Here is a 12,900-nt window from a genome sequence, read left to right as displayed (position 1 = left end):
TACTGGAGTAGAAGGTTTAATTTTTTATAATCTACTTAATCTCTTGTGAACAAATATTTATATTTTTTCAAGTATTTTTTATTGGTATGCCCAAATTAAATACTGACCCAGTAAAAAATATGTATTACCACATATTGCTGCACCACAGGATGTCGTTACAGTGCTGCTCTAGCATCTAGTGACACAAGAAGCAACTGGGGGCTGGGTGACTTGTTTGTGGTCTAATTATGGTAAAGTGGGTTGCTGGTGAGTCATGTTAAACAAACACACCAATTATTAGGGTATACTGTATCTTGGGTATGACTTGCAAATTGTGTGGTGATTAACCTAAAACTGAGAACTGGGAACCAGTTGTTAAGAATCAAAACCGAACAGAGAACCGGGAAAAAGTAGAAACGATACATCTCTAATACATATAAAGGAAAACAGGTAGATTTTTTTTGTAATTTGGCACTTTTGTGAGTAGTTATAATATCATTTGGCCTGTTCTTTTATTGGATTTCATTCTCTTCAGTTTACCTTAGAATAATATAATACAAAATAAACTGCTGTTTTAATTTGTGGCAGTGTACATATTGTGTTACTTCTGAAAATGAATGTAGCCTGTTGTGTTGAGAAACAAAGGAACCAGTTTTTTAAAGAGGATGTATATGATTTCACTATTGTGTTCGGACTGTTGCAGAACAAGCTAATGCTGCTAAGACATCGCACGTTCCAAATGGACCGGCATCAACTACGGGCACAGATTCTGGCACGGGTAGCAACTTGTCTGATATTGTGTCTGGAAACCCATCCCCTACCATTTCAATGGTTTCCAAACATTCGAATGGAACCTTAAACCTTTGGCAGCTGACCTTCGGTGATCAGTCCAAATTTTCTCAGGTATGATTTTTACATCATTTATGACACTGTAACCTGAATGTCTGGGATTCGTCTCATCTAGTTCTATATTCTGTACATAGCTATAAAGATTATTATTTAACTTTATCTCATTTGTTTATTTTCAGGAAATCATTTCTCCAATGCTGTGTTCTTTTATGTGAGTTACGTAGTGATTATACTGTGGTTCCTTTCAGCTCTCGCAAAATTTCTGCTACCTACCACAGTCATTTGTTAAAGCGCTAGGTTTTTTGAGCCAAAAATTAGCTTAATTCCGTTACAGCTGATTGGTCGTCGGTGTTATCATCTAACTTTGGAGGTTTTGTTTAAGGTCTGTACAAAGTTTACTTGGTTTTTTTTTTTGTAAGTGCAACGAAGCACGAGTACGCTGAAGAACTTTTCGGTCGTGGTGCGACAGGTGCTGAGTATTGGCCACTCATCGCGTGCGTCGGGCCACCGCTTCCGCGTCAACGACATCACCTGCCACCCGGTGCTGCCGCTGCTCCTCACCACGTCTCACCACAACACCACCGATGCTCCCGACACCCCGGCGGCCAGTCCGAACAGCAGAGAGAAGAAGGCCTTTTCTGCTTCCGTAATTATCTTCACGTACTACGTAGAGTAAAGTGGACATTGGCAGGGTTCATTTTGAAAACAATCCATGTCAAAAATTTGATTTTTCTGAGGAAAATTTATATTCCACTACCTCAATGCTTGCATACACTATTAAAAATGTTTTTATTGTGGAAACCATTTGGACTAGAATAGGTTTTGATATGAGCCCTTCAGTTGTAAATATTTCAGAAATTATTTAAATTTTATTTATTTTATTTATGTAAAATTTGTTACATGCCTACCTATGGCTTAAGACCTTAGACGGTAGGCACAATGCAAGTAACATAAATATATAAAAGACAAAGATAAAATAACAATACAAAGACAAAATATTACCAAAACAAAAACAAAATAATTAACAAATACATAAATAAACATGAAAATAAAAATAAATAATTTTATTTATAACAAAAAAGATATACAGCTACAGATAGTAAACAATTTAGCATGAAAACTTTGAAGTAACTTAACAACATAGTACGTATATATAACATAACATTATTATTTGATTCTTAACAAAAATTATATATTTAAATAAAAATTTTTTTACATTAAATTTGTTGTCTAGAGGAAAATAACTACAATACTTGTTGAAATTTGAAATATATCTGTATAGAATATGTTACTTAACATAATCGTCGTACCGTTATTTTAGGGTGTCGAAATTTGGAGAAATAATTTATTTCATAAATGGTGCATGATGTTTGTGATCTCGCTGTTAGATTCCGAGCACTTTGTGTAGGTAGTTTTACTGTATAAAGTTGAAATCTAATATACATTAGGATATTACCATTTATTTAATCAACAGAAATATGAAGTTTTCTAATGTGTCAATTTTCTTGTAAAGATGTTCGTCTTCATCGCCTCTGTGTACCATTTATGAAAATGTAGCCAGCGCAAGTTAGCATCAATCATGTTTGGTTATGTTGATTCCCATGTAGAGTGCGCACACGTAGTCTAATATTGATATTGATAGCTCGCCGAATACATGCAACGTGTGCGCTCTGTTTAGTGCCGAGTTAACTACATTTGATAGACTGCACTCTTTTGTGGTATGTGGGTACTACGACAATAATTACGTGTTAGTTCGGCTCACGGTTTTTGTTTTTCTATTTAAAGTTGACAAAATGTTTTTGTTGTTTGACTTATTAATTTAAATTGTTTGGTGTGCTTTTGTATATTCTAATTTTTAAATAAACATACTTTCCATGAATAGGTTTGGTTTTTATGAATAACTTCATCTAACAAAAAAATCCTTTTTTCACATAAAAGTTGTACCCCTAGTTTTTAAACTTGATTTTAGTATAAAATGTGCATCGATCATGCAATAAAACACTGTAGTATTCAGTTTTGTGAGACTTGTAAAAGCGTTGAAAGAATATTGAGTTGCCTGTTGAGTGATGTAGGTTAATTTAGGTTCCAGATTTAAAATCGGTAATCTTGGACTCTGAAAACAGTAGGTATTACTTTAGCTTGTTGGATGTTAGTTTTTAGTATGAGGATTATATGTTTTGAAATTATAGTTTTACCAACTATAGTTAACACCTTTACGAAATCATTGTTCTCTTTCTTATCATTGTTTACTGATCCTTTTAGCTTTAGAGTGTTGTGTACTGAGGATAAATGCGTCATCTGCCATATTTTTCTTTAGTTTCTATGTCATAAATTTTTTTTTGAAATTTACTAACCTTTTTTTCCCTCAGGTTATGAGATGTATGTGCAAGTGGCTTATATACGATAAACATACGTGTGCAGTATCTTTTAGTACTCTAACTGTTACAGCTGCTTTTATATGTTAGGGGTTCTGCAGCGAACTGATACTGTGGCGCGTGGATGCAGTCGGCCCGCTGTCAAAGTCCGGTGGAGTTTCGGAACTCGCAAGGATAAACTCCCCGGAAATATCTGCCTTCTCCAACGTTGCGTGGATACCGACGCTACTGCCGAGGTGAGGGTTGCTCATCTGAAGGTGTTAGATGCAAACTCTTTGTGGAAATCATCATGGTTAAACTGAAGAGTTTTTAAATATTATCACAGTGAAACTCTTAAAACTTTTTTTATACGCACTGTCTTCAAAAGATGTCTTAGGTGGGAAAGTAAAAATTTTTTTTCGTCATAGTTTGTTAAAAGTATAAATGTATAAACAATTTTTTTTGTGTGATAACAAGAGCTTAAACCTATTAAACTACAAAAAAGTTTAAATTTAAGGAAAAAATTTTCCATCGTAGTTTGTTAAAAGTATAAATGAATAAACATGTGTGCATGCGTGCATTTTTTTTTTTTTTTTTTTTTTTACAGACTTGAGCACCACCTTTCTAAAGATGAGAAAATAAAAGGTTTATCAAAAATTGTAAGAGGGTTGTATTAGACGAAGGAAAATAAATTTTTTTTATCATAAAGCTAAACTAATATAAATACTGCAATATCAATAGAGACAAAAAAGAAATCGGTTACATAAGAACATTCTTTACAAAGTCGTGGGCATGAATTTTTTAAATGTCAACAGTAATAACCCTGAGAATATATGCCACCATTATTTCTTGATCTCATTAAGTTACAATTATTTAAACTTCATCAATAAATAAAAAAAAAAAAGAGAATAATACTAATAGACAAACAAAGTCAGCACAAATATGATACAAATGCAAAAATTGTAAAGGACCTTTATTATTAGATGTTCAATAGCTAAAGCATTAACATTATACTTAAATAATTTAAAAAAAAAGTGTACCAGTGCATAAAATAATTTTGATTATTCAGATTGATTAAGTGCCCTATACCAAAGTTTTTCATCACTACATTACCGACTTACTAATGGTTTCCTCTTGTATTTAGCAACTGGAGCACACCATGTTATGTTGGGAGATGTAATTACTATAAAAGATGTAAAGTAAAATAATATTATTCAAGTTGCAAAAGTACTAGAAATAGTTTTAAGTTTATTTGTAAGTGCTCTTGCCTCAAACCAATAAAGAAGCTCTCAAAAAGCACGTAACTGTTGTAGGCGCTAAACAGCTGTTAAAAGTTCGTAATGGTGGCTTGTTCCTAATAACCTTAATAACAGCCCCAACGTTTACCAATAGTAAGGGCTTTCTCGGAGGCACTTTACAAATACATGTTGAGAGACAGTAAATTGGAAATTTCGATAAAATTCAAAGCAGAAGTGTGGAACACTTCGGAATCTATAAATGTTTTGCTATTGCATAGTTCCATGTGTAGTCATAAACATTTGAAAGACTCATTTCATTATCACAAAATAAAAAGTTCATGCCTAACAAATTTAATTGAAGCGTTAAGTAGGAATCTAGTTTTTCACATAATTTTACAGTTTCCAAGTTTAAAATACATCTCTGCAACTTAACTGCGCAAGCGATTGAATGCCCTCAGCAAATGGAACAGTTAGGTGTATTGCAAAGCTCACACTCAGCATGTTACTTTCTTTAATGAATACAAATCCTCTGTGAAAAGCACACAAATATCTATCTTTCTTTCTAAAACAACGCAAATTTGTAAGAGCTTGCTATGGTGAGTTCCAAATGCTAAATCAGTTTGCAAATTGTCATTTTGTGAAAATACTGGACATAATTCTAACAAGTCGTTCACAATGTATTTCAGCTGTGCTGCCTGGCGTAACCATTTTTCATTCTTCAATATAACCCCAACTCAGTGACACCAATACACTGTTCTGCTGGAATCGCAAGCTGCAGGCCACGATTTTCACCACAGTATCCAATTGTCTGACAGATAGTCACAATATTTCACGAGAAGCCCACACCGCCGTCGATCCACTTGGTCTTTCACACTCCTTCTGCTGTCAGTCGCTCAGTTGCATTGTCATGCTTGGGCATCTAGCCATCTCCCAAACAATATGAAAAGCAAATGGCAAGTTGCTGTAAGTGTCCGCTATAAAGGGCTCTACGCATGTTTGGCACAAAAGTGATTTCTGTTTATGAAAATTTGTTAGTGATGTTAAGAAAAATTTGAGTTGTGCAGAGCCACACAACTTGACCAGTAATTAAAAAAAAACCTAGTGGAAAGTTTGGTGGAACATTTGAAAAAAAAAATAAACGTAATTAAAATGAGGCGGTAACAGCATGTTTCAATTGACTTTTTTTATTTTTAGAGCATGTCGAATAACCTACGATCCAATGGTAGGGGTAATTCAAATGAACGTGGGTTATAGCAACATAGCCCGTCATCCAACGACAATGCAGAATTAGCAGGTCTGCATGAAGTACCTAATCCTGAGGTGTGTAGATCCTGAGTTTCGTGTCCCTTCCAGCACGACTCTGGGGAACCTGTGCAACTCGCCGAGCGCGTGCTTCGTGGCCTCGGACGGCAAGAGCCTGCGGGTGTACCAGGCGGTGATCGACGCGAGGACTCTCCTCGCAGAAGTGTCCAGCTCCGAGCGGAGGAGTCGGATGATGGTAGGTGCAGTGTTGCAAGGTCGCTGCAGTACGTTTGGGAACCGTACTGCAGGGAAACGTACTAATCGGGGAAAACTAAAGATTAAAAAAAAAAATCAGAAAAAAAAAAAGATGAAAATATTGTTTACTTGAATAATTGTTTAAAATTTAGAAAGTTAGATACTTTTTTTTATTGAATACAAGCATTAATAATGACATTAAATATCAGTTATGCACTTTTAATGGAAATGTTGGGTTAAACTTTGATAGTTCACGGAGAACAATCGAGGGAGAGAGATATGAGCCAATAGAAATGTCACCGTGGTTTCAACAGTTTTTGTGCCTCAATTTTTTTTCTATAGTTTACAAAATTCAGTGTGAAAGCTTAACCTGTAATCAAATGAAATGTTGTAGTCTTTAATGACTGGCTGCTACTAATAATTTCTTCTGTAAAATTTTTGGCATTAATATTTCACTTTTGAGAATGACTCATAACACCAATTTCCAATACTGAATTGTACAAAATAATAATGTTTAAAATACTGTTAAAACTAAGATGTCATCTTCCTGCTAATATATCTCCCCTTTACATTAGTATATTTTAATCTATAATATGGTGTTGGCCAAATAACTTATTTTAAAACCATAATGTATCTAACTGCAAGACAATACCCATAACCCGTAAGTGACAGTAAAAAAAAAAAAAGTTATGAGAGGAGTTAGCATTAAATGAATTATTACCTTATCAGACTCAAATAAAATTTAACTAAGAAGAGCAAACCAAAATTAAAACAATTTGGTCTTAAAATAGCTGAAAATGTTTTCTATATTTTGTGCAATCATGGTTGAAACATCATCTACTCACCGTATTCACCCGAAAATATGAAAATTTTCATTGAAAGATGACACAAAAAAATTGGGTATTATCTTATAACCAAAAGCAAACTATTGAAAAAAAAATAAAGATAAAATATTATTTACTTGAATAATTGTTTTAAATTTAGGAATTTTGATACTTTTGTTAATGGATACAAGCATTAATTATGACATTAAATATTATTTATGCATTTTTAATTTTTACGAAGAATTGGAAAAGAGAATAAAAAAGTTATTTCATTACATTAGAACCTCAATTATCCGTGACCCAATTAACTGGGCATTCGGTTAACCAGGTTCTCAATTAAAAATAAACTTTTTTTTGGTGGTTGAGGGGGAACCAAGCCCGCAAAATGGGAAGGGACAAGAAAGGAGTAAAACTAAAAACTATGTATTAAAAGTAGAAAAGAACGGACAAAGAAAATGGACTAAAATTGCTAGTGAGAAGAAATACTAGTCAGGGGTGCGATATATTGCTATATTGTATTACCTAAATATATTAGCATATTATCTGTGATTTTCGCTAATCCGTGCTGACCTTCCCCCATTACCCCGGATAATCAAGGTTCTACTGTATCTGTATATTTATATTCTCTTGTGATTCTGTGCAGTGACTTCCTACTAAACAAGGAAAGTTAAAGGTGAGTTAATTTTTTCTTAGAACCTTGACCTGCACAATTGGGAGTCGTCTTACATTCAGGGTCAACTTATTTTCGGGTGAATATGATGTATAGAATTTCATCAGGAATTTTTGGATAAGTAATTTGTAATTCTAAAAAGTCTTACTTGTCTGGTTATTGCTGAGAATGGAATTTAATGAGCTGGATATGTCGTTGATACCAGTGAAAGGATTGAGTGAGAATCTTACTGGCAGGTAAGATTTTTTTATGTCATGAGTAGAGGCACGATTATATGGTAATGCGCGATAAAACGAAATAACACAGAAAACCGCTTGAAAACATGAAATAAAACGAAATTGTGCGAAATCCGCGATATGTCACGAAATTTCGTCTATCCTGATTATTTACGTTTTTTTTTCCATTCTGTAAGGACAATTCACTATCTTCAGCACAATCAAATATTTCTGACAGTAACTAGCAGCCATATATATTATATGCGACGGTGATTCATTATAGATTTTAAAATAAAGTCTCGGAATTAACGTAATATTTTCTTTAAACGGTAATCTTGTGTACCATAATAATTTAAGATGTTGATAACTATGATACAATGGCCGCCGTTCACTTTCTGTAAATACAATAATAACAAACGTCCAAAATATGTTTTTCTAAGATTACGTTTTAAATCATTAAAATATTACACACTAAAGCACATTGCTTTTACTGTTTATTTAAAATAAAGTACTTAGGGTACGAAAATAAAATTAACCCTGCTTAACGTAACGATTGTAAATAATAAGTAGTACATGTTTATGTCTGTATTAATTTTCACGTGCGTATGTTGGTATTCGGTATGCGTTTGTATTCACATCTATTCTCCATTGTTTTGATCTATCCAGCACGGCAAGTTTTTGCGTATTAAGAGGTTAAATTCTTCCTATGTGATTAAAAAATTTTGATAATGCCTAAAACGAAGGTTTCTGCCAGTGACCGATCGAAAGAATTTTCCAGCGAAGGATTTTATTTCAGTGATAAAATTTTAATGTGCAAATTCTGTAACTGCAGGCTAGACTACGAGAGACGCGATACGCTTGTGAAACATGTCGCGAGTGAGAAACATAAGCGTTTGAGACAAAACTCATCTGTTAAACGACATCCTTGTCTAAGAGTCTTTAATGCCATTAATTTGCTGTTCAACCCAAGAAATGTGAGTAGGGTTAGCATAGAAGATGCAAACCTACAGAAGTCTCTGCATAACTTGCCTTCTGTTTCCCATCTTCCCATTGATACATTCATACATAGCTATGTTGCTTTCAAAAAAATAATTGAGGATGAACTTTCATTGCCAGAAACAAGCCTAATTGATGTTGCAAAGGTACTTTGCTCCCTTAAATGGGACTACAGTGAATTTGCTCAAGCCAGTTTAAGGGCAATCTGGTTCCCAACATCAAATGTTGATGCAGAACGTTCATTTTCCAGGTACTCACTGGTAGTTAGTGACAGAAGACGTCTCACTCCAGAAAATGCGGAAAATTTAACTATGATAGCATTTCAATAAAACCGTCTTAATAGTAACTTTGGAAGTGCTTAATTGTGTACCTAATTTTGTAGTGTATGTGATTGTAATTAAGTCGTGAAATTTTTAGTAGTTATTTAAAAGTTTGAATTTATGAATTTGCAAATGAACTTAACTATCTATGAATTTGCCAATGAACTTAATTGTAATTATATCATGAGGTTTTAGTGTTTATTAATATTTGGTTTAATAAATTTGCATGTCGTACAGAAAAGCAAGAAAATTTTGCCGTGGGTATTTTGAGCAAAAAAATAAAACCTGAAACGTGCCGCTGCGCTCAATATGAAAGTTCGTCTAAAGAACAAATATAGATTGGCCGTGGAAGCGCCAGGCAGAAACAGTACTAAACACATTACCCATAGGGGCACAGCGCACGCGCAACAAAATTTATGATTAACCTCCTTAAAACTTGGTAAGGTTATGTGGATCGTGACCAAGGATAAGAAAATAATAAGATCTGGTTTAGTTTACATTGGCATTTACTTAATGATTTTGTTGCTGTTATTTCTACTTTACAAACCTTATTCCACTGAAGATAACCCATGGCATTACAGCCGAAACAAAATACCAAGAAAATTGTTGACCTTATTGGCTATACTTAATACATTAAATATTGTTAAACAATAAACCAAATGGGAGGCCCCGGGGCGAGATATTATAATAAGTAACCATGGTTATATTTGACTGAATTTAAGGTCATTTGGTTTCTTAACTTTACAGGCCATTGAATATTGAGCGCGCAGGCTCTTCATAAGACAAATTATAAAAAAAATTACATTTACTCGTTAAATGAATAAAAGTGTCCTGAAACTGGTTGTTCAGAATTATAAATTATTTTATGGTTTTTTCCACTCAGGGAAAAATATGTTGAAAGCTGGCACTCTTGAGAAATTCTCCGATTGCACGAGGCAATGAATTTCGGTGAACTAACTCATGAACTGCATGGGAGTTGAATTTGGAGCGGAATCTCTCATCCTAGTTCTTGATCCCCGCCTGCAACCAGTATTCCCATCAAATTAGGTTGGTTAACAGGCGGCTGATGTTGGGCGAAGTTAAGCCCACGAGAACCGGAAAAGAAAAGGTGTGTGTGGGGCGACGAAATAACTTACCTAAGCTGCGGGGTGGAGTAGATCAGGTCGGTCCCTGGAGATGGCCAGGTGATGCGCGACGCGGAAGATTGCTGTCGCCATGAAGAATAATAAGTAAAGACAAAAAAACTATTTCAAAAAAATAAACTATTTCGGGTAGCAAAAAAAATTAAAAATTGAGTGCTAAGGCACATGGCCTTGTCGATAACCAACTACATGCTTTAGAGAAAGCCGTTCACGACTTTTCAGAAGCGCGTTGTCTCGGGCTGCGAAGAGAGATCCGCCCTTACCGCGTGCTGCCTGCCGAATCGTCAAAAATGGCGCCGGCTCGCCTAATTAAAGCTGTCTTTGGTCGCCTGTCCAGGGGAGGGGCTTCGGAAAACCCGAAGGGAACCCGAATGGTTCCGAAAGAAAAAAAAGGGCTCCGGCGACCTATCGACTGAGTGTGAGGTCGACTGTTTCTCCTGGTGGGGATAGGGTGGTCAGTAGTGCGCTCTCGCTCTCAGCTGGTTCGTCCTTTCGCCGCTAGATGGCGTGGGCATGCAGATCGGAGTCTCGCAGAGACCATCGCGGCACTTGGTGGCCGCCATTTTGCAAGTGGGGGGGATTTTGGCCTTGAGGTTGGTCATTGCCGCGGCTGGCCGATGACCGCTGTGGACCAGGACGGGGTGGGGGGTATGTCCGGTGAATGACCTGCCCTGGGAGACTTCGCCGGCCAGGCGTCGGGACGTGCGGCGGAGCTTGAAAAAAGGACACCAAAACGTGTTAGAGACCGCAAACTTCAGCACACCTCCGAGAAGGGGTGGAGGCGACCATGGGAAGCTTAGGGCGGCTACTTTAGTCACGCGTAGCGCTAAACTCGTGACGAAACGCGACGGCCAGTGGATACCGTTGCTGATGATAGCCCAGTAGTCGGCTAGACCCAGCAAATTTGGTGGGAAACGGCGGTGAGAGCAATATACTGCTCAACAAGCTAACCTGCCGGTACACTCGACCGAACAAGTTTGGATGGGGCGAAAGCAGCGGGCGAAGGAGGAAATTTGAAGTTATAAAAAAAATTTAAAATTTTGTAAAACTAAGAAAATAAAAAAAATCGTGCCTAAAGTAGCACTGATTCGGCACATACTTCCCCCCTGAAAGACGGAGTCAGGGTGGCCAACTTGAGCCACCACAAACCTAAGTGACTTACCCTGTACCAGGATCTACTGTAGTAAACTACTTACAACCTATAAGAAATCTTACACGTTTAAATAGAGCTAAAACTTACAGATAACTTATTGAATAAGTGGCGCCACTTAAAACTAGACATCTTAATATAACACTTCTTAACTTAAACATCTTATAAACTAGTACCATGGTTTTTTATATTACTTATAATTATGACCTAGGGTTTTTGATAACAACACTGTGTGTTGAGTTTGGCATGCCGAAGAATTGGCGCTGTTCCTTGCAGAAGGAAAACAGTGAAGAGTGCCCTTACTTTAGGTTCGGGTGCACTTTCTTCAGCTGAGATATGTGTGCGCACGCGCGCGATATTCGCCGGAGGTGGGGTCGGCTAAAGCGACCGTGACTGGCGTGAGGTATCGTTGTATCTGCCAGGGACCATTCCAGCGATACGAAAGCTTGGCTGATCTCTTGTCGATCGCCTTGCTGAGTGTGTGTGCTCTGCACAACACTAAATCGCCTACTCTGTAGGGATTGGGATAACGTCTTTTGTTATATTGTTGCCTGCTTGCCTCGTGGGCCAAGTTCAGGTTTTTACGAGCTCTACTCCAGACTTCCTTAATGTTCCTGGGGTCGTCTGGTAGTAACTCTTTTAACGTCCATTGATTAGAGAGTGGGGTGTTGGGCTGGTATGTAAACATGAGTTCAAACGGTGTTGTTTTGTGACTTTCATGTCTGGCGGAATTGAAAGCCATTTGCAACCACACGAGATTGGAATCCCACCTATCCTGCGAGTTCGCATGGAATGCTATTAAGGCAGACCGGAGGTTTCGGTTGAAACGCTCCGCATGTGAAGGCTGGGGGTAGTAGGGAGTCGTGGTCACATGCTGAATCCCGTGTGAAAAGCACATGTTTTTGAAAATTGTCGATTTGAAGTTTGTGGCGTTATCGGAAACAATGATGGAAGGTACCCCGGATATTTTGAAAATATTATTTTGGAGGGCTCGAATGGTGATTTCGGCCGTGGATCTTCTAACAGGGATTAGCCACACAAATTTTGAAAATGCATCTACGCATACTAGAAGCATCGAATTTCCGTCTTTTGACCTTGGGAAGGGTCCCACAAAATCAATGAAAAGTTTTTGCATGGGCCTTTCGGCCACATCGGAACTCAAAAATCCGAATTGTGTTTTCTGGGCAGGTTTGCTCAAATTGCACAACTTGCATAATTTAACCCTCTGGGTTATGTCTTTATGCATTCCGTCCCAGATGAAATGCTTGCGGATGTTTTCAATAGTTTTGAAAATGCCTAAATGTGCGCCTAAAGGTGATGAGTGATAATATTGAAAAATCATGTCCCTGAGATTTTGAGGTAAGGCTATTTTAAAATTCTTACATTGCTGAGTTTTTCGATAAAGAATTCCCTTAGATAGTTTGTGGTATTTTGGGGGTGAACCTGAGTTTATTTGCGCAATTATGTCAGACAGTTGCGGGTCCGAATTTTGGTGGGATCGTAAATCCGAAAAGGCTAGCGGAAAATCTGTGAGCAATGCTTGGCAGGCAATGGGAATTTCTTCCTGAATATAGGAATTGGAAGGTGACTCGAACATTCGAGAAAGGGTGTCTGCCACAATGTTTTGTGAACCTTTAATATGTTGAATTTTAAATTTCAGAGAAGC

At 36.8% G+C, this 12,900-nt stretch overlaps 1 protein-coding gene across 2 annotated transcripts in view; it reads left to right on the top strand.

The window, feature by feature from the left end:
- LOC134537783 (dmX-like protein 2) overlaps positions 1–12,900 on the top strand; it is a 154,855-nt gene that overhangs the window by 46,497 nt on the left and 95,458 nt on the right. For both annotated transcript variants that reach the window (XM_063378583.1, XM_063378584.1), the window contains exons 13-16: positions 683–882; positions 1,298–1,474; positions 3,294–3,439; positions 5,774–5,918. In XM_063378583.1, coding sequence (XP_063234653.1) covers positions 683–882; positions 1,298–1,474; positions 3,294–3,439; positions 5,774–5,918 — 668 coding nt within the window. The remainder of the gene's footprint in view (positions 1–682; positions 883–1,297; positions 1,475–3,293; positions 3,440–5,773; positions 5,919–12,900) is intronic.

Source organism: Bacillus rossius, chromosome 12 (assembly GCF_032445375.1).
Source record: "Bacillus rossius redtenbacheri isolate Brsri chromosome 12, Brsri_v3, whole genome shotgun sequence".
Lineage (NCBI taxonomy): Eukaryota > Metazoa > Arthropoda > Insecta > Phasmatodea > Bacillidae > Bacillus > Bacillus rossius.
Note: the sequence above shows the minus strand (reverse complement) of the source record. Positions and strands in the feature narration are given on the sequence as shown.